At 39.9% G+C, this 19,086-nt stretch overlaps 1 protein-coding gene across 1 annotated transcript in view; it reads right to left on the bottom strand.

Moving 5' to 3' along the window:
* Positions 1-15,306, bottom strand: part of WDFY4 (WDFY family member 4) — a 148,688-nt gene extending 133,382 nt beyond the window's left edge. The window contains exons 1-8 of the mRNA XM_065638992.1: positions 15,046-15,306; positions 8,742-8,856; positions 8,048-8,151; positions 6,392-6,538; positions 5,825-6,014; positions 4,494-4,683; positions 1,800-1,960; positions 1,025-1,477 (exon numbers count right to left, since the gene is read on the bottom strand). Of these exons, the coding sequence (XP_065495064.1) occupies positions 1,025-1,477; positions 1,800-1,960; positions 4,494-4,683; positions 5,825-6,014; positions 6,392-6,538; positions 8,048-8,151; positions 8,742-8,856; positions 15,046-15,306 (1,621 nt within the window). The remainder of the gene's footprint in view (positions 1-1,024; positions 1,478-1,799; positions 1,961-4,493; positions 4,684-5,824; positions 6,015-6,391; positions 6,539-8,047; positions 8,152-8,741; positions 8,857-15,045) is intronic.
* Positions 15,307-19,086: the final 3,780 nt, after the last annotated feature.

Genomic DNA, 19,086 nt, shown 5'->3' with positions numbered 1-19,086 from the left:
CTCTTTATCTGTACATTTAAATTTACAAATTATGTAGCCATTCAATCACTATAAAATTTACATCACCAAGTGATCTAAAATGGGAAATTAATGCAAAGACAGAAGAAAGACCCTGTGCACCAGCTCATAACCAGAAGGTATCTTTTCAAGAACCTTCATATTTATCTTCACAATCCCTGTCTAAGCACTCTTGCACAAAATTCTAGTTCTCTGGTATCAAGAATGCAAATCTAAGTGTCCTTGTAGGTAATGCATGCCTGCACTCTGGAACTTCTGTTGCAATTCATATTCTTTCTCTTCCTTGGAGTAAATATGTATAAATAATTAAATTGTGCTTCTTGCATCAGAAGTTATAGCTAGTATTTTGTGTCCCTTCTCCTTTACTAAATGACTATTGCGCTGAAATTTAAAGGCACTTCCCAATTCATACAGTACAGAAAATGTTATCATGCATTTTCTCCTTCTTTAAAATAGTAGTTATAAACTTTTAAATATGTGAGTCTGTCCCTTTAAGTCAGGCGTACCCCATAGTTGCCACACCAGGACTATCGCATTTATGTTTTCATAGTAGGAGATAACTATATCAGATGACAATGGATGGTAGTAATTACAGGTAATATATGGCCAAAATTCAAGAAACTGCTTTCCATCACCAGTCCTCAAGATTAAGTGTTATTCTCACAGGAACTAAACACTGAAACACTCTTCCTCTGCTCTCAAGCTGGCATTTTAGAGAAACCCAAATTGAGACCTGTTTAAAAGTGTGAGCTGAATGGTACCCTCCAGAATAACTCATTGTACACTGGTGACAAATAGCTCAGAACTGTTTATACTACTGAACGATAAACCACCAAAATTTCAGAGAAGACCCAGCTTAGTATGTCATAAACTTATTCTCTGCAAGACAGCTGACTTATCTAGCTACTCAGTATATAAAATGTGTAAACCAGCTGTAGAAAGAGATTTATTCATTCCTATCGACCTGTCTGCTTCAACAGACATTGTGAATGACATTAAATTGTACCTGACTTCCTCAGGATCTTGGCTTGCTTCCTCAAAAGTGCCAGCAGTAGCCCTAAGAGCCCAGAGTCACGGAATATGTCACTGAATAACAGGTCCTTCTTGGTCATGCTGAGAAGGCACCGGAGAGCTGTTAGGGTGCAGAATGGCACTATGTTTTCCTTTATCAAATACTGAACCTTCTTCAAAATTTCATGGGGGACATAGGACAGGTCTAGCACTATGGACTCCACCAGTCTGAAGAACTGGACTTGGACTGGATGTGGTTTGAAATGGATTATGTCAGTAAACTTGTTGATAGGTTGTAGTGTCCATTCTAGAAGAAAGAAGTTCACGGTGTCCCAGGCCCATATGGTACCAATAGCTGTCAAGATTCTTCCACACAGGTGCTGATCATTACTTTTCTGGAAAATGGACTGCAACACCTGAAAAGCCTGGAGATTCTTCACTGTCATTCCTGTGGGATAAAACCAAGCGAGATCATTCTCACATCAATTCTATTTAAGACTGTAAACACCATAACTATAATGTTAAATTATGCCTTAGAGTGGAAACAGGAGTCACAGACATGAGGGGTATGATTGGGAGGCATGTTCTCAACCTTGGATCAGACCCTACAGCTGACACGGTCAGTTCAGTTTGATGTAGGTAGCATTCAGGCTCCTGCAGCATTAAGCGCGTAGAAAAGAGACTCTTGCTTCCATCTTAAGACACATAATGAACAGAGCTTCACTTTTGTATGACCCAACTACATAGCCATAAATATATTTATACTGTACCAGAAGACTTTGTCCATTCAAAATCAAAGTGCGGTAATTGCGGATGTACAATATTGCCAGAAACTTTCAGTTCAGTTTTTCCACAAGTTGTAAGGCAAGTCAGCATGTCCAAGATCTCATCCAGATAGGAGTCTCCTTCATTTTGCTGCAACCCCTCACATCTAGGAACAAAACATGGGGCAGTCATATGTTCATGCCTTAGTAATACAAACAGTTTGAATATATTACCAGGTACTGAGGACACAGGACCTACCCGTTTTACTCCCTGCTCCTCCCCCGTCTATTTTACTGTCTTTATGTCTTATTTCTGTGACTTTTTTAACCATCTTACAAACAGTAACTCCACACCATGATGGCACATTCTGAATCAGAACAAAACTCACAAACTGAAGAAAACTGAAGTGACACTGTAAGAGTCTTCTGAAGATAAATGTTGCAGGAATTTCATCCAGTCATGTGTACTTTAAATAAAAAAGAAAAAGGAAATTCTTTCTAAAATAATGCCTGATTTGGGGAGTAAAAAAGTAAATTTTGTGGGAGATCAAAAAATTAAAGCAGACACTTCACATGAAAAGGTAGGCATATGGTTGACAAGGTAATGGACTTGCTAACTGAGATAAATAACAGAAAAATCTCAGCCCTTTGGAAGGGAAAAATGTTGTATTTCCTCAGCTTTGTGAATCAGACATGAAGATGGCATGTCTCTCCTATTTAAGTAAACAGTTTGAACTGTAACCCCAGTTTTGCCATAGTTTAGACTGAAGTGAGAGTGTCAAAGGGCAGAGAGCTGATTATCACGTTGTCGTATTCTGTACTGAGAGGCCAATTCTTAAGGAAAACTGTAGCATTTGGGTATGGGTTAGCAGCAGAGCAATAGACTGATACAAGACCACAAAGGGCCACAAAGATGATTAAGGGAGTGGAACATCTCCCTTATGAGGAAAGGCTGAGGGAGCTGGGTCTCTTTAGCTTGGAGAAGAGGAGACTGAGGGGTGACCTCATCAATGTTTATAAATATATAAAGGGTGGGTGTCACGAGGATGGAGCCAGGCTCTTCTCTGTGACAACCAACAGTAAGACAAGGGGTAATGGGTTCAAGCTGGAACACAAGAGGTTCCACTTAAATGTGAGAAGAAACTTCTTCTCAGTGAGGGTGACGGAACACTGGAACAGGCTGCCCAGGGGGGTTGTGGATTCTCCTTCTCTGGAGACATTCAAAACCCGCCTGGACGCCTTCCTGTGTAACCTCACCTAGGTGTTCCTGCTCTGGTAGGGGGATTGGACTAGATGATCTTTCGAGGTCCCTTCCAATCCCTAACATTCTGTGATTCTGTGAAGACGTTAGGAAAATCTCAGAAGAAAACAAGACAAATATGTTCTGGTTTAATCTAAACAAGAAAAAGAAAAGGGCCAGAGTGAATGTTAGTATCCATTTGAATGAGAATGCAATTGGCAAGATTCTTTTTTTCTGAAACAGAAATTCTAAACATCAGAGAAGAGGAAACCTGTTCACACAAAATGTTCAGGAAAGAAGTTCTCTGTCTATCCCTTTCTGCCAGTATATGCTGGGAAGGGAGACCCATCTGAAGCCCTGAGCACCTGCATGCTATTTCTGTCTCTCCAGCCTAGTTACATCAGTTAAAAAGGATGAGGCAGTCATAGCCCTTACTGATAAAGATCAGGTGTTTCTGCCCCATATGGATAGAATTTCATCAGAAATATACATCTCAACACAGCTTATAAATAATGCAAAGCTAGGCAATCTATGGTAACTAAAGCAAACACTGCCAGAAAGAGACAAAACTTTTTCCAATTGTAGATTAATAATTTTGTGCCATCCAAAAATCAAAAGAAATAATACTTACAGATATCTTTGGATTCATGATTCAAAATACAATCCTCTAGATCCAACTTAAAAAATACTCACCTCCCAATCCCCCCCCAATCTAACATACTAGTCAGGGACCAAAGTTCTTACAAGTGTTAGAGAAGTACAAGAAAAAACAAAGCCAGAATGGAAATAACAATAGATTGAGAATACCTGGTAATGCTTTCTTCATATGATATTAAAGAAAATGAGAACGAAGCTCCTAAGTGCTCCTGAGGAAGTGGTATAATGTACTGTTTTGACATAGCAAACTCAGAGTCTGGTTAGACAATGCAAGCAGACAAGAGTAAAAGATTCTATTTTTACTTTTGATTGGGTTAACTTGGGGTTTGTCCTTATATGTTCATATTCATCTCAGTTCTGAAGAACATAATAATTTTTATATAAAAGTTTGGGTGGTGTTGTGGTTTTTTATTTGTTTGTTTAGATGGTTTCTGCACAGCAAGGAGATCAGCTTTCCCTCCCTTACTGACTGCATTCCTGGATCAAGAGTTCACCTTAACTGAGACATGTTTCTCACCTACATCCCCCCTCTAATACTAACTGATGAAGACCCTTTGTCTTGTGTATGGTAAGTCCCTATCCCACCTAGAGACTAACTTCTACTGTTAATTTCCATTATGGTTTCAGCAGAAGTTATGTATTGCTTCCCTTCCTAAAACAGCAATGAAAGACCCCAAATTGGGTCTTTATTACTAGCATTTCATCCATGCAAGATTACCTACATAATTCATGTTTTAAGAGACGACCGTGCATGCTGAAGTTTTACCATCCTCTAGAAGCTCACTAAAAACATCTCTGCTTACCGGAGTAAAATTTTTAGCAGAAGTTGGTAGCCATCATTATTTTCAAACTCCGTCAATAAAGCTGATGATATGGGGTAGGAATCTTTCACAAAGCACAAGACAATGCTAGCAGCTTCACATACATCACAAGCAGGTAGGGTATCAGCCAGTTTAAAGAGATTCTGAACAGTTATTTTAATGCAGTCCACAGCTGTGTGAAAAAAAATACAGCAGGTATTTAAGAACTGACTGTCAAAGAAAGTTCAAAGTTGCTAACAAAAACAGAACAAGAAGTTTGAAGAGTTATTTCTTAGTAAAACAGGAATCAGTTAACTCTTTTTCTAGAAAGAAAAAATGAGAATTTATGACCATCGCACTCAGAGGGTACCTGAAGAGCATTTCTGGTTTTAAAGTATGCATGCATTTCTTTGTTTATCCCCAGAAGCTGATTCAGTCTCAGGAGTATAAACTTACTACCCATCCACCAAAATTCACGTAGAGTGAAACCAGCTGTCTCAGTACAAGGTAAGCAGAGGCTAACGTATTTGTCTTGTACTAAGTCAATCACACATTCTGTGCAGAGTTCACAGATCAATTCTTTGCTCAATGAGGCATATGTAATGGGGTATATGTATCATACTCTGAGCAATGAAGCCCAGTTTTCTTATCTAATCTGATGGCCAGTCCTTCCAGGACAGCTTCAAAATGTCTAAACAGTTCAGTACTCTTAGATCTATTATTCCTCAGTCTTTCAATCTCATCCAGGAAGCCAAATTTTTATTTAAAAAAATAAAAATACCTATATACAGTTACTCCATGACAAGGAATACTGACAGTAAAGTGTGGATTATAGACCTAATTTTTCTTTCTAAGAAATTGAGACTCATGGCGTTTACACTTCTTAGTAATTTTTTAAAAAGTGTTTTAAGTCTAACAAATCCTAGGAAGAAATCAGGATGTAACTCAAGCAATCATGATGTTGTCCCAAAAGATACTGTTCCTCTGACAGTACCCTCAACCTTGGATTTAGAATGTACATGAGCCTTAAGCTCACACATGGGGTCATACAACTTAAAAAAATCCAACATAGTACATCTTGTCCTTGCCTACATTAGCATGGACAGGTGGGATTGGATCTTGCCTGTGATTTTATTTTTTGTGTAAAAAAACTTCAGTTTTCAAATGGATATCAGTACTAAATAAAGGTTCTGTCTAGGAGGCCAACAGCCCATGCCTTGCAGCTGACTGACTACTAGATGATGTAGAGATCAAAATCCATCTCAGAGACACTCTTGAAAATTCATTCTCAGTGGAGCTATGAGAAAAGGAGAAGTCAAATTACTGAACCAAACCTTGTAGGTACACAATGCTGTTTTTCGTCTGAGCCTTTGAAATTGTTCGCAGCACACGGCCTGTAGGTACTTTCCATGAGTGGCTACACTGGTCCCAGAGGGTAGCAGTTGCTATAATTAATGACTGAAGCTTATCAGCTGCCAGAAGTTCCTCTACACCTTGTTCCTCTCTGTACATGTTAAGCATTATCTGAAAAGCAAACAAACATCAGCTACAATAAGTCCCTCTACAAATATTTGGGACATGAAGAAAAATCCATTCAGAGAGGGGGATTATAGTTTGATACTAATGCTAGGAGAAAGGATGCAGTGAGATGAACAAGTAAAACTACCACTAGGATATTCTAAATTCATTTTTCCCACTTAAAAAGTCATGGTTTTTTGTTTAACAAAAAAAGAGATACAGTGGTATAATCTCAGATTGTTTTATAATGTTCCTGATGCTTGTTCAACGGTTGTCAGTCCAAATTTACTCCTTTTTTTGGCAGTTTGAGTCAATTACCAGCTAAAAGCCTAAATGAACATCTGAGTACTCAGGGCAAATGAACTCCCAGGGGTGCATCTCACCTTAACAAGCATTTCTTGAGTTTGACTGTCATCTTCACTTGCCTCTCCATCATCACTGGTTTTCTTCAGAGGAAAAGTAAAGAAAAGGTACAGGCACTGCATCAGAGCAGCTGGAAGGCCAGATCTAATGATGTTCCACGTAATTCTCTAAGTAAGGAAAATAAAAATCAGCCCCTCCAGAAGCTGACCACAGTTCCCTTGTGTTTCTACACAGTGACTGTAGTCATAGCAGATGGAAGAGCTACTTGAGCATTTTATCCTTACAAGAGCTCTAGGGCACACAAGTGTAGCAATTGTATAGTGTGGCTGTCCAAATCCACTTGGCAGAAGCAAACGCACTGACCATGTGCTGCAATAGCTGCTTCCAGGACTTCCCACTCCAGCTGAACTACAGCTTTGACAGAGGTACTTACTATGTCTTGCATAAGGAGACCTGCAGTCAATAAAGCACATAACCTGCAAACTAACTGGCACCTGAAACAGCAGGAAGTCCAGGGGCAGACGGTGCCCCCGTTATCATTAGTCCACAGGACACCCTGCAGCTTCAGAGGCCTGATATGTGAAAAGCATGAATTCTCCATTCCTTCCTTGACCCAGCATAGCAGCAATTTAGTTATAATGCCTTTGCTTTTGTAACATACTGAATAACTGCAGACACACTTCTAATTATAGCTTTTGTAAATGCAAGAGACACTGTTTGTCCACAATATTTCTCAACGCTTAATTTCTTCCCATCTTCACTACAGCTGTGTACAATTTACAGAGAAGTCCCAGTGTTTGCCCTGTTCTGTTTGCCACACAATAATCAAAACAAAAATCAGCAGCAAATTAAACACGAGGCTGAGGTTTGCGATATGAAGTTTTGTGAGTTGTGTGTGTGTTATGAAAAATAGCAACGTCTTAAATCTGTGAAAAACACAAACCTCATCAGGAACTTCATGCTGTGACTATATATAATTTTATAGAGCTCCCTATGACACAGAATGTCCACTAGAAGCTGACAGCAAGATTTTATTTTCATGTATCTGAATAAGGATGAGACAAACTTTTCAGCTCAGTGACAGGGATAAACACACCCCTGATGCCCATTAGCAAGCTATCCTGCTGATGCCAGCAGGCATTCAGCATGGCTGTACAGGTAGAGTTTGTGAAAGACTTTGAAATGCTTCAAAATGAGAGGTTATCAGGATAGAAAATCCAGCCACTGTATTACCAGACAGACAGATCCTTACTAGTCATTTTTTCGATATGTAAGCTGGAACAACAAAGAACAGTTGAAGAACAGTCATATACAATGAAAAAAAAAAACCAACTACAACAGCAACAAAATCAGAGGAACACTAGAAAAAAACCACAGCTCTCTGATGATCAACACAAAAAGGGTATCTGAAAGCACCGAGTGCTTACTTCCCTTTTTAATAAAAGCATGGACTATAAACCTGGTGATATGTCCTCTATCTGACTGTATACTTGGGGCATGCTGAAGCACAAAGCATTGCAGATAACGCAAACATTATGAGACTTAGGTGTTTAATTGTTGGGGTGGCTGCCCAGCTTCTCTGAAATAAAAAGGAAAAAACAAAGCAAAACACACAAACAAAACACACAAACACAAAAAGGCAAGGCAGAAACCCCCTTTGTATTCATTTCTCTTACCAAGTCAGTCTGTGAGAGCAGATACACTGATTTCAGGAGCAAACGGCCATCTTCTGCTTCACCTTTCTGTTGTAGCAGTTGCTCCAAAGCCAGACGAGCTTCCTCTGTTACCACAAAAACGTTAAACTTTAATTCCTTAATGAAAGCCAAAAATGTTGCATTGATACTTTCTTAACAGGTCTGACAAATTTAACAAAAATCCACTGAAGTAAATAGAAGGATATAAAAGGATTTTGATCTACCATCAGGCTCAGGTCAGTTCATGTAAACTGTGTTTCAAACCAACAAGCTTCACTGGGAATACCAGCACAGTTCAAAGTCTGCCAGGTGTCCAGTGCTAAGAATGTACAACAGCCACCAGGAAAGCCACATGTGCCTAACAGTATTTTTGTCATTAAAGAAAGCTCCTCAGAAAAGTGTGTAGACTATTCTTTACAGCATAGCTGCCGTATTGTACATTTCCAGCTATGAAAGTTCCAAAACCACAATCAGCATGGCATACAAGGCCAGATCTTCAGTGCAATCATCCAAAAACAGCGCTAGCTCATCTCATGCCTACTAAAAGATCTGGCTTGGTACACTTAGCATTTTCCTATTGCCCCTCTATTTCCCTCACAGTAAGCACAGAGGACAGCTGAATGACAGCACATTCTCAGAATAAGTGGATCCAGTGGATATGGTATGGGATCATTACCTGCAGGTTTGCCATTGAGGTTCCTCTTAATTTCCTTTGTCAGAAGCTTGGAAACCTCACTGGCTAACAGCTGAATGTTGGGGAATACCATTACTCCAGCAGATTCTTCCCAGGTCTGAAATCCAAGCATAACTGTTAAGTCTTTCTGATACATCATGTCTTTGGTATGTTGAGAAGTACTGATACATATAAAAAAATCAAGCATAAAGCTAACACTCCCCTGCAAAATTCCCTCCCCAGCCAGTGTAGTCCATTTGCCAGACAGGCATGAGCCTGACACTACAAATGCAGAAGACAAGGTGGAACTACCTTTTGAATCACGTAATGCATCTACTTAGAGATCATTTACATTATTTTCTCCATGGAATACAACCAAAACAATGTAAATATTGGTCATAGGCCCCGTGTCACTAACTGGTTGTATCAAAAAGCATGCTAGCCCCTTTCAAAATACAACCTAAGTACCCTCTATCGTGAAGAGGTTACAGCTACAGTAGTCCAAGAATTCTTCAGTAAAAGTATATCCTTCTCCAAAAACTGGTCTCTCCAAACCTAAAGCCAGTCAGAAACAAAACCCGAGTTTTCAATTGAATACATTTTTTAAAATTGTATTTTCTCTGTTTAGCAAGTCATTGCACAGTCTCAAATACTTAAAGACTTAAATGGGATTGGAACTGCTGCTCTCACGGAGCATTCGCAACAGATCTGTCAAAAATAAACCATGGTAATACAGATAAAGGAGTATTTCTCCCAGGTAGCAGTATACTGGCCAAGATTCACCTGAAACTGAACTATTCTTTCAAGTCAGTAAATTTCAAAAAAAAAAAAAAAAAAAAAAAAAAAAAAAAAAATCACAGAACAAATAAACAAGCAAAATCCTTTGTGGTTTTTTCGGTGTTTTTGTTTGTTTAAAGTATCTGCCTTAGAATTCTACTTTATTTTGGGAAGAAAATAAGGCTCATAAAAATCAGCATTTCTTGCTGGACAGAAATAATTTTTGTTGCAAATTAGGGAAGTAAAAGAAAACACAGGGAAAGGAGCTAAAAAAACAACAATAGTCTAGTCCAAAAGGCACTGGATGTGATTTTGCAGCAATATTAGTTGCCTAACCCATCTGCCTATGAGGTTAAGATGTAGGCTGCCAGGCCTGGAGTGATAACTCCACTTGGCTAGGAATTTACAACATTACAAGCCAGCTTACATCACAAGTACAGATCGGCGCTAATAATGGAAAAGATGCACTTCTTAAATGCTGAGATGATGACAGTACATGTTTACCATCCCTAAATAAGAAAGTATAGTCCTAAATGCATAGCTAGCCAAAGAAAATAAGTTTATAGACAACTTTACAAACAATCTATACGTTTCTGAATTACTTGATCAAGAATGGACAAACAATTCAAAGCAAAACTGACAAGAACAACAGCAAGACTTGATGGTTCACTGCTCTGAGTCTGACAAACAGATCCCCTCTCAAATGCTTCTTAGCCTTGACTTTGGTAGACTAATAATATCGTACCCGGCTGGCCTCCCAGAATCAGGTGCCATTACTTTTATATAAAACATCCAATGCTACACACAACGTATTAGCAACACTGCAATATTCACCTCTAAATACCAAGCTGAGACACCTCTGTCCCCAGCAACCTTGACATTTTCTTGACAAAAGTCTTCTCCCTCTAAAAGCTCAGGAAAATCAGGCTGTAAGGCCAGATGATAAAAGAAAGGTAACAAAAATAAGACGACATCTGTCCTCCTAAAATAATTTGGAGCAGATACTCTATAATACTCTCTGCCAAGAAATCAGTGGAACTCTCTGTGAAAGAAGATCTCCTACAAACAATATTTCCTTCCTTACCATTGCTTCCAATTAGTTGTTCGTTCTTTGCTGGTGGCAGCTCATGGACAAGATATTTCTTTTCCCACCAAGTGCCAGTCATCTGTCAGCAATCAGACATGAACCTACTTTTTACTGCATTTTATTGCATTGTGCTCTGGAATTGTAACCAAATCTTTTCTCTGGGCTATGAAAGAGTGAAATGCAATCACACAGTGTGCCTAGCAACTCATTTTCTATCAACATATGGATTTTTGACCATAAAAGATTCTCAGGGACTCTCAGTTGCAGGAGCAAGATCCACCAATTTCTCAACTCCGATGAGAAGTGGGGGAAGACCTGTAAACAGAAGCAAGCTGGGCAAACACAATTACAAGAAACCCACAGCCACTTATGAATCTACAATGTTTGTCATTAAGCTATACCCTTTTTCAGAAGAAGGCAGTGATAAATTTCTGCCCCTCTGCCTCAAAGAGCAACACCCTCTGAACACTTCAGAAAGGACCTATTTTACTCGCTCTTCTGCTAACAGAAAGAGCAGGATAAATTTTAGAAGTTCAGATCATACACAGCAGAGAGCAGTAATCAAAGGTTCACAGCAATGCTACCATTGTGTAAAAATTTAGCTAGTCCATATCACTACAGACCAGGGCACTAATGTTCTGATTTTATTTTACAGGTGATCTTCCTGTGGGTCAGACACCAGCCCCTAGAATATGCCTGCCTTTAAGAACAGACCAAATCGGTTCCATATTTATCTTTCAGCCTATAAAAGTTCTATATCTGAAAGAATATCAACCTGGATTCTGGGATGTCTACCTTCAAGAGAAACTCAAATTATATGGTATCAATGTAATCTGGTTTTCTTTCTTCCTCTTAAGCCTGTTCCTACATGTTTAAGGTTCTGCCACAAGTTTCCTGTGTCTGCTGCTGCCATCTGTCCTTCCTATCCGATGCTTCACAGAGAGATGCTAGCTCAAAAGCAAGCCATGTAATAGAACATTCTGTTACTTTCTGAGGCACCAGAAGAGAAGATCCAGAGGGCACATTAAAATGATTCCCAGCCTAGGCCTGAATTGTAAGCAGATGGCTACGATTTTCCTCCTACTTCAAGGAGCATCAATGAGCAATGAAACCCCACACCCCAGGTGGCTCCTGCTTAGTGCCCTCTCCCTCCAGGCAACTAAGAGCTAAAGCACTCTAAGACAAAAAGACAAACACACTGGCATGTGTGTGATCAAACAAGGAAAGGAAAAGAAAAACAAAAATCCTCCAAGGAGGGAGAGGACTTAAGCAGAAGTCATCTGTTAAACGGGAGGAAGTGAGGTAGTTTCTGTAAGAACTTCATAACATGCACACCTCAAACTGAGATGTGTTTTCCCAAGCCAGCCTAGGGACTTAGCACAAAGAAGAAGGCTGGTACATGAAGGAAGTAAAAGTCATATGGGGAAGTGCATGATGACTCAAAGCCAAAGGGCCAGATCCTCTGCAATGTGCTCCTAAATCAATGATGCAAGGTCAATATGCTCTAGCCACACATCTGAACTTAAATGCCTACAAAGCACTGCAAAATTCTACTAATACACCTAAGAAAAGGGAAGGATCTCTCTTAGGGTGCATAATCAGTGTTAAGCTAATCAGAAATTCATGTCTCCATTCTGAACATATTCCTTAGCCAAAATATCCTTTCGGAATTTAAAATCCTGTCTTTGTGAGCATTACCACAATTCAGGAAATCAGTTTCTACAACCCTAAAGTATGTGAGGTTCAGCCGTACAGAAGATTAACAGATGATGGGTGCACATTTGCAAAACATTGCCAGTCCCTTAGCAATACTCAGCTCATCTCCTGGGGAATAGTTGTCCTTTGACCCACTGGTACTAAAATTTGTTTCTCATGTGTCATGAGAAATAAGCATTTTTCTGCTTTGCTGTCCAATTTTTAATTCCTAAGACTTCTGGATTTCATAGTTTTCATCACCTTTGTTCAGTAATAACTTCCTCAGTCCTTTGAAAGTTTCACTCCAAAAAACGATCTTCACAAGGAAGGCATTCTTGCTATTCATACTTACTTAGTGACCAGCAAATCTAAAGTTGTTCTGTATAATCTCATCTCAGCAAGACTTATTTACTTCATGCTCACTATATGGTGTTCAAAAACTAGAGCTGCAATAGAACTCAGAAACCTTGAGATTTGGGAATTTCGATTTCATTGTAAGTTTGAGGAAGGAAAACCTCAGCAGAATTGCACAAAAAGCCTGCAATGCATTGCTTATAAGAGTGGAAGGGAGCAGTTTGGAGAGACTATCTTCCACAGCAAAGTCTGCCTTTGTTGGGATGAATTTACAGCCTCAAAGCATTAAGGATGTATGTTTTCCACAGAGCTTCAAGCGGAAGACAGAAGGCCTGGAAACAGCTCTAGGAAAAGCAGAATAGATGGCTCTTGCTCCAAGCAAAAAGGTTGTATCTTGCTGCTGTGCTGTGTCAGGAAAAGAACAGTGCAGTTTTCAACAAGCCATTTACAAAGCAGATTCATAGAATGAGGAGGTGCTCCTCTATAGAAAACTGTCAGATTATCCATCCTGATCTGACTTCAAAGAGTGTTCTTTGAAGGCTGAGGAGAGAACGCTGCCCCTTTGCAAAGCCAGAGTTTTTGTGAGCTGATAAAGCGGTGTTGAGCTCCCAAGAGAGCCAAGCCTGACCCAGCACGTGGTGCCATATGCAGAGAGAGATTCATTTCCAGCGATGGGCACATAAACAGAACAACAGCTCTTCTGCTCAAATATAGCCTTTGGTTCAGGAGGGATACTCTTCTGTGCAAACAAATCCAAAAGCTGCGAGGAAGTGGTGAAAAGTGAAATCTTTATTCAGTAATCATAAAATATCTGTAGGGCCATTTAGATTAAATGAGAAGGATGCTTATGAGACTCCAGGCTGTACACTCACTGACTTTTCAGATCCTTCCATTCATTTTGTCTGCACTGCCTTGGACCAGGGCAAGCTTGCACTCAAGCATAGCAAATTTTTCAGCATAGGCATCACCAGATCCTACCCATAACTCAATTGTTTGCATCACACTGACACCAATAACTGACTTACTTCAGTGCTGTTAACTGACACCAGCATCCACAGCAATTTCAAAGTCTTCCTCTGCACCAGGGCTTACAGCCTTCACAGGTTCATGCTCCTTCCAGCTGAGTGAAATGTTTATGACTATCTGGAAGTTATTCCTGCTTTACTGTCATGAACACCAATGATTTCATAGCCTTGAGCACAGTGATTTCCCTGCACATGCAGTTCAAAATGTACCTCTCTTTACAGAGTATCACTTTTTATGTCCCGCAATGTTGCCATATAAACAGAGTGATCATGTCATTAACTTTTTTTTTCTTAACTACCCACTGACCTTTTAGAAAACCAGCTCAGCTAAGTAGGTATGGATCTGAGTTTGGTCACTCAAGAACACTGAAAACTCACAAGTACAGATGGTTGAAATATGCCATCATTAAAATACAGTTTTAATTTGTTTTTATTTTCTTTCTGAAAGACCTACATAGTGAAAGGGTGTAAAAACGCAAATGCCATACCCGTAAGTACTCAAGGTAATTCAAGAGAAAAACAATTCTTCTGTACTACATCATGGCCACAGTACATTTAAGGATAGGTCAGGTTTTCTGCTCCTCTCAGTATAAGCTCTGCAATTCTGTCTCTGGTCCACTCAGAAGAGTTCCCTGTATGTTTCACACACTCTAGCAAACAAAATCAACCCTTAGGGCTCCCTTTCATTACAGAGCTCTTCCAGTTTCACCTTTCAGTATGGCCATCTCAGAAATTGTTGGCTGATGGAAGCTCTAGGGCATGGGACAGGGCAGCCTGCTAACTAAAATGTTCTAATTCCCAGCTGTGTCCCTCACCCACAGTATGATTTTCCTCTCCTTGTGCCACAGTTTCCCTGCCTATAACAAAACTCCTCTCTCAAGCACTAAAATTAGACATTAGCACTGTCATAATCCAAAAATTCCATCTTAAGGCTGTACCCCTGCATTTCCTCTAGCTGGCTCCATGCCACAACCATGTTTTTCCAGACTGAAACTGTGCTCAGCACCCCACTAAGTAACAAAATAGATGAGGTAGACATGAAGCGACCTTTTCACAGTTCACTTTGAAACATGCCTGTCTCATCAAGATATCCCTTGACATAAAAAATAGAGTTTAGCCACTTATGAAAGTAAACAGTGCTTCCCCATATACTTTTCTCATGCTAATCTAGCAGGTTAGATAGATGAAATGAGGGCAATAAACTGTTTCCCCAGGCTCCCAATGGAATAAAAGTAATTATCACCTAGACAAAGGGATCATGCTCCAATTAACTCCACTGGCAGTTAGGGTGATCACAGAACAGATAGAGCAACAGAAACTCAAATTTACATCCTTGGCATCTGCACTAAAGGCAACAAGAAGAACAAACCTTTAAGAAGAGGGGAAGAAAGTCCAGCAACCTTCTCTGTTGCTCTTCTGGAACGAGAAATGGAGCCATCTGCTCATACTCTACAAACTGTCTGCCCAGAGTCTCCCACTGGAGAGCAGGGCTCTGGGGTGGCTTGTCCTTGCTGTGTGCAGGCTGTCCGGGCACTTCTGCTTCGTCTCCATCATCAGGGCTTTGCTCTTGCTGCCCTGCTTTGCCAGGTAAATCCTCCAGCTGCCATGTGCGTTCAGCTGCTTCCTCCATCCTGAAATGAGACCTGAAGTTAAAGAAACTGTGTTATTTACAGTTACTACAATTTCTTACCAGTCAGCTGTCCCGTGAAACAACACACTGACAGTTTTAACTATTGGAGTTGGGGAGTATAGAAGTACAGAAATGCTGGCAGTCACTAATTCTTTTTCAAATCTGATGGCAAAACATTCTGCTCCTAGACAAGAGCATTACCACCTTGTAATCACATGATCAACCTCCCTCCCATGAGACGTGTGTGCATGTGCTACACAGCTCATCTGGGCTTTGGAAGGACAAACTGGTGAACCATGCAGGAAATCTGGATTCCAGCCTCAGCTTTGCCACTGAGGCAGATCTTCTCTCTATACTTAAGTCATCCCAATTGTAAAACAAGTTATAACTATTACTCATTCAGACCTGCAACAGAAGAGAGCTACACAAGAACCAGGTTACACATTTCATTGAGTATGGATGCTAAATTAAGCTGCACATCTCTGATGCATGCCCCACATACAGTAGGATTGAAACACTGGATGGAACAAGAGCTGTGTGGAAAACAATTCCCCACATGGGTGCGCTGACCCAAACACGCAGCAGCATTCAACTTTTCTGTATTGCAGATGTACAGCTCTGCACAAGAGGTAGGTATTTTCACTACAACATTACCTGTTTTGCTGATCCTGTAAACTGAAATGGATATGCCTCAATGAAGGAGCAAGATGCTTCTAGCAGTTTCATTTCCATCAAATTGAATGTACAATGGACCTGTCTTGCACTGTAGGTAGAGAAGTCCTTCTCATCTCAACCCCAAGTCTTTGCATCTACTTTTCAGCCCTGTTTTCATCCATAGTCTTCTGGGAGGTCGCTGACAGAGTCTTGAACCACAGCAACTCTGCTCCTCTGCCACAGCCCTCTGCCAGCTCACCCTGCTACCCAGAGCCTACATAATGACAACACACCAGTGGAAATCAGGCTTCCCCAGTTCCCATCAAAAATCAGCCATATGCTTATTGGTGTCTAAGACATCATCTGACTACTCAAAATGTGACATACATAAATTATCATGGTGTGGGCAGGCAGCTGGGGATTTGTCACCAAGATGAATATAGCTCATCACTTACCGAATATATTGTCTTTTTTAAGAGCCTAGAAGAATCTTTAACACATCATTACACCCCCTCAAAGAAAAACACCAATGTACCTCTATTTCTAGAAAATAGGTTCCTTCTCTACAGCATCTCTTTGATTGCCATTCTAGCTTGTCAATAAACATGCCAAAAAGCAAAAGTAACTGAAAAACTGAGTCAGATCTCCTCCACTATCACCCCTTAAAATACATTTTAAACCCCTTAAAATACAAAATACACACCCCTTAAAATAAATTTTAAAAAATTTATTATGAGCCTGGTTTAGAAACTATGAGCCAATACTAATACTATATTTGGGATTCTCTTCCTTCAGCATCCATCAGTTATGCAGCTTGCTTATTGCTTGCATCCTGCCCACTCCAAGCCAGATGAACCAGTTTCACTTCCACACTCATGCAGTAGCTCCATACTGCAGAGATTAAGAGGATGACATTATCCTGTCACTGTGCGCCACACCACCTGCAGCAAGCTGAAGGTCCCAGCGGGCACCTACGCTTGGATGCAAATACTGATGGTTCATACTACAGCACAAGGCAACATATTCTACCACAGCACATACTCTGTCCTTCACTAGGAAATCAAGGGCTATGAAATTTCGATCAGTCTCCAGGGATGTCAGTCTGGAACTTCCTACCTCAACAACATTTTGTGTTTCACTGCTGTTGTTTTCCTTAATTTTCTGTGTTAAGACAACACAGCCGTGCGAGCAGAAAAAGTGTGATGACTATCTGCACAGAATAAACAGGAAGACTCTGTTCCTCATGACTGTGTGGGAGTGACATTTGTCATATGTTATACTTAACCCTGGTATGGGATTTCAGCCCACTTGAGTCATTGTGAAGCTGTACAGTGTGTTGAGAAAGCCTGGGTACTGTTCTAGAGGTTTCACAAAGTGTACTTTGGAGTTACTTTTTCAAAGAGGCTGCTCTTACATCCCGAATGGCAGCATTCTTCTTCCTAAGGGAAATCTCTCACCTTGGAAGCTGCTCTGCTGACCCTAAATTAATGCTAAGTAACAAGTAACTCACTCCCAGTGTCTATATTCGCCTTGGCCATTTCTATAAAGAAGCCCAAAACCCTTTACAGATGGTGCAACTGCAGCACAGAGAGGCGAAATGAAATGCTTCCGCTGCATCAGAAGGTCGGTGACTGACCAGTCAATGGCAGTGCTTGAACTGCACTGCACTGAATGGCACTGCAATGTGTTTTACAATTTTCTCTCTTTCTATTCATAATTTACTTACCAGACCATTCTTTCTGGTGACACAGCTAAGGCAAGCAGGGCTGGTCACTAAAAAAGTATCACTCTGTGAATCTATGTAATGAAATAATTCTTTCCCTCTCCACAGAAACTGTTAAAACCAGATATGCACACACAACTTCATTAATGAAGATCTAATTGTAACAGACTATGTAAGACATTTGAATGTACATGGAAATCTTTAATCTCTAGAAGCACATGTAAACAAAATGAGGATTATGATTTGCCTCCTTATTTACTCCAGCTATCTAGACTACAGGAGGTATATTAGACTAAATATCATTCCTCTGGTATTAGTCCATTGTCTCCCCTTGCACTATCTGTGTTAAATATCCCTTCACCTAATAGACTTTTCTTGTGTCTACAATTTCATTCTGACTTCTAAATCCTTTGTGTTTTCTGTTCCTCTTGGAGGATAATTATTCTTCTAGACCAATCACAATATAACAGGGTTCAGCATTCAAGTATCTTTGGTATTAAGGATAGCTTAGATATTTCGAAAAGGTCTTACATGTTTGCTCTCTTCTACATCCCACCATTTGTCCTGATCCTCAGTGTAAATTAACAGCTTATTTCAGTTTTGATAAGTTATAAATATAATAACTACACAAAAAGTAAAGCTAAATAATAAAAATTTTAAAAGACATGAAATTGAAAATGTATCAAATAAACCTGGTCCTATCATTCAGAAAGTAGTGTCAGGTAACAAAGAGGAAGTGGAACTTATTCATGTATTTTCCCTTTTGCTCTAAATGAGGGTTGTTTGAAATCACACTGAAATGTGGCTATGCCTTTTCAGACTGATAAAACAAAAGGGAAGAAAGGTCTGACCAAAGCTGGAAGAAGGACAAGAAAACGCTGATACTAAAAGTTTACTGGCTGAACAAGCATGACTTTTTAAATGACATTTTAATTATATTTATCTGGGATTAACTCCCCCAGCAGTCCGAAGAATGATCCCATACAGTTACAAAATCCCAACTCGCATGAAGATCAGGAAGTTTACTTATATATTTAAGATGATTTGTTAGCGGAGAAGCATCTCATGGCAAGATAGTTGACAAAAACATAACCAAGTCTTATATCAAATTTCTGAATTTGGTTCACTTTTCATGGCAAGTAGGTGCAAAATACATCAGGTATTAGAGAGTACATGGAAATCTTTAATCTCCAAAAGTACATGAAAGCAAAATGAGGATGACAATTTACCTCCTATTTACTCCAGCTGTTCAGAAGACAAGCAGCATATTAGACTAAATAGCAGACCCCTAGTACAAGGACTACCGGCTTTAAATATTCCTTCTCCTAATAGCCTTTTCTTGACTATCAAAACCTAGGATTCCGATAACTATCAGAAACACATGGCTCACAGTACCCCAAAAA

Source organism: Caloenas nicobarica, chromosome 7 (genome assembly GCF_036013445.1).
Source record: "Caloenas nicobarica isolate bCalNic1 chromosome 7, bCalNic1.hap1, whole genome shotgun sequence".
Taxonomy (NCBI): domain Eukaryota; kingdom Metazoa; phylum Chordata; class Aves; order Columbiformes; family Columbidae; genus Caloenas; species Caloenas nicobarica.
This window is presented reverse-complemented; position numbering and strand designations above follow the sequence as displayed.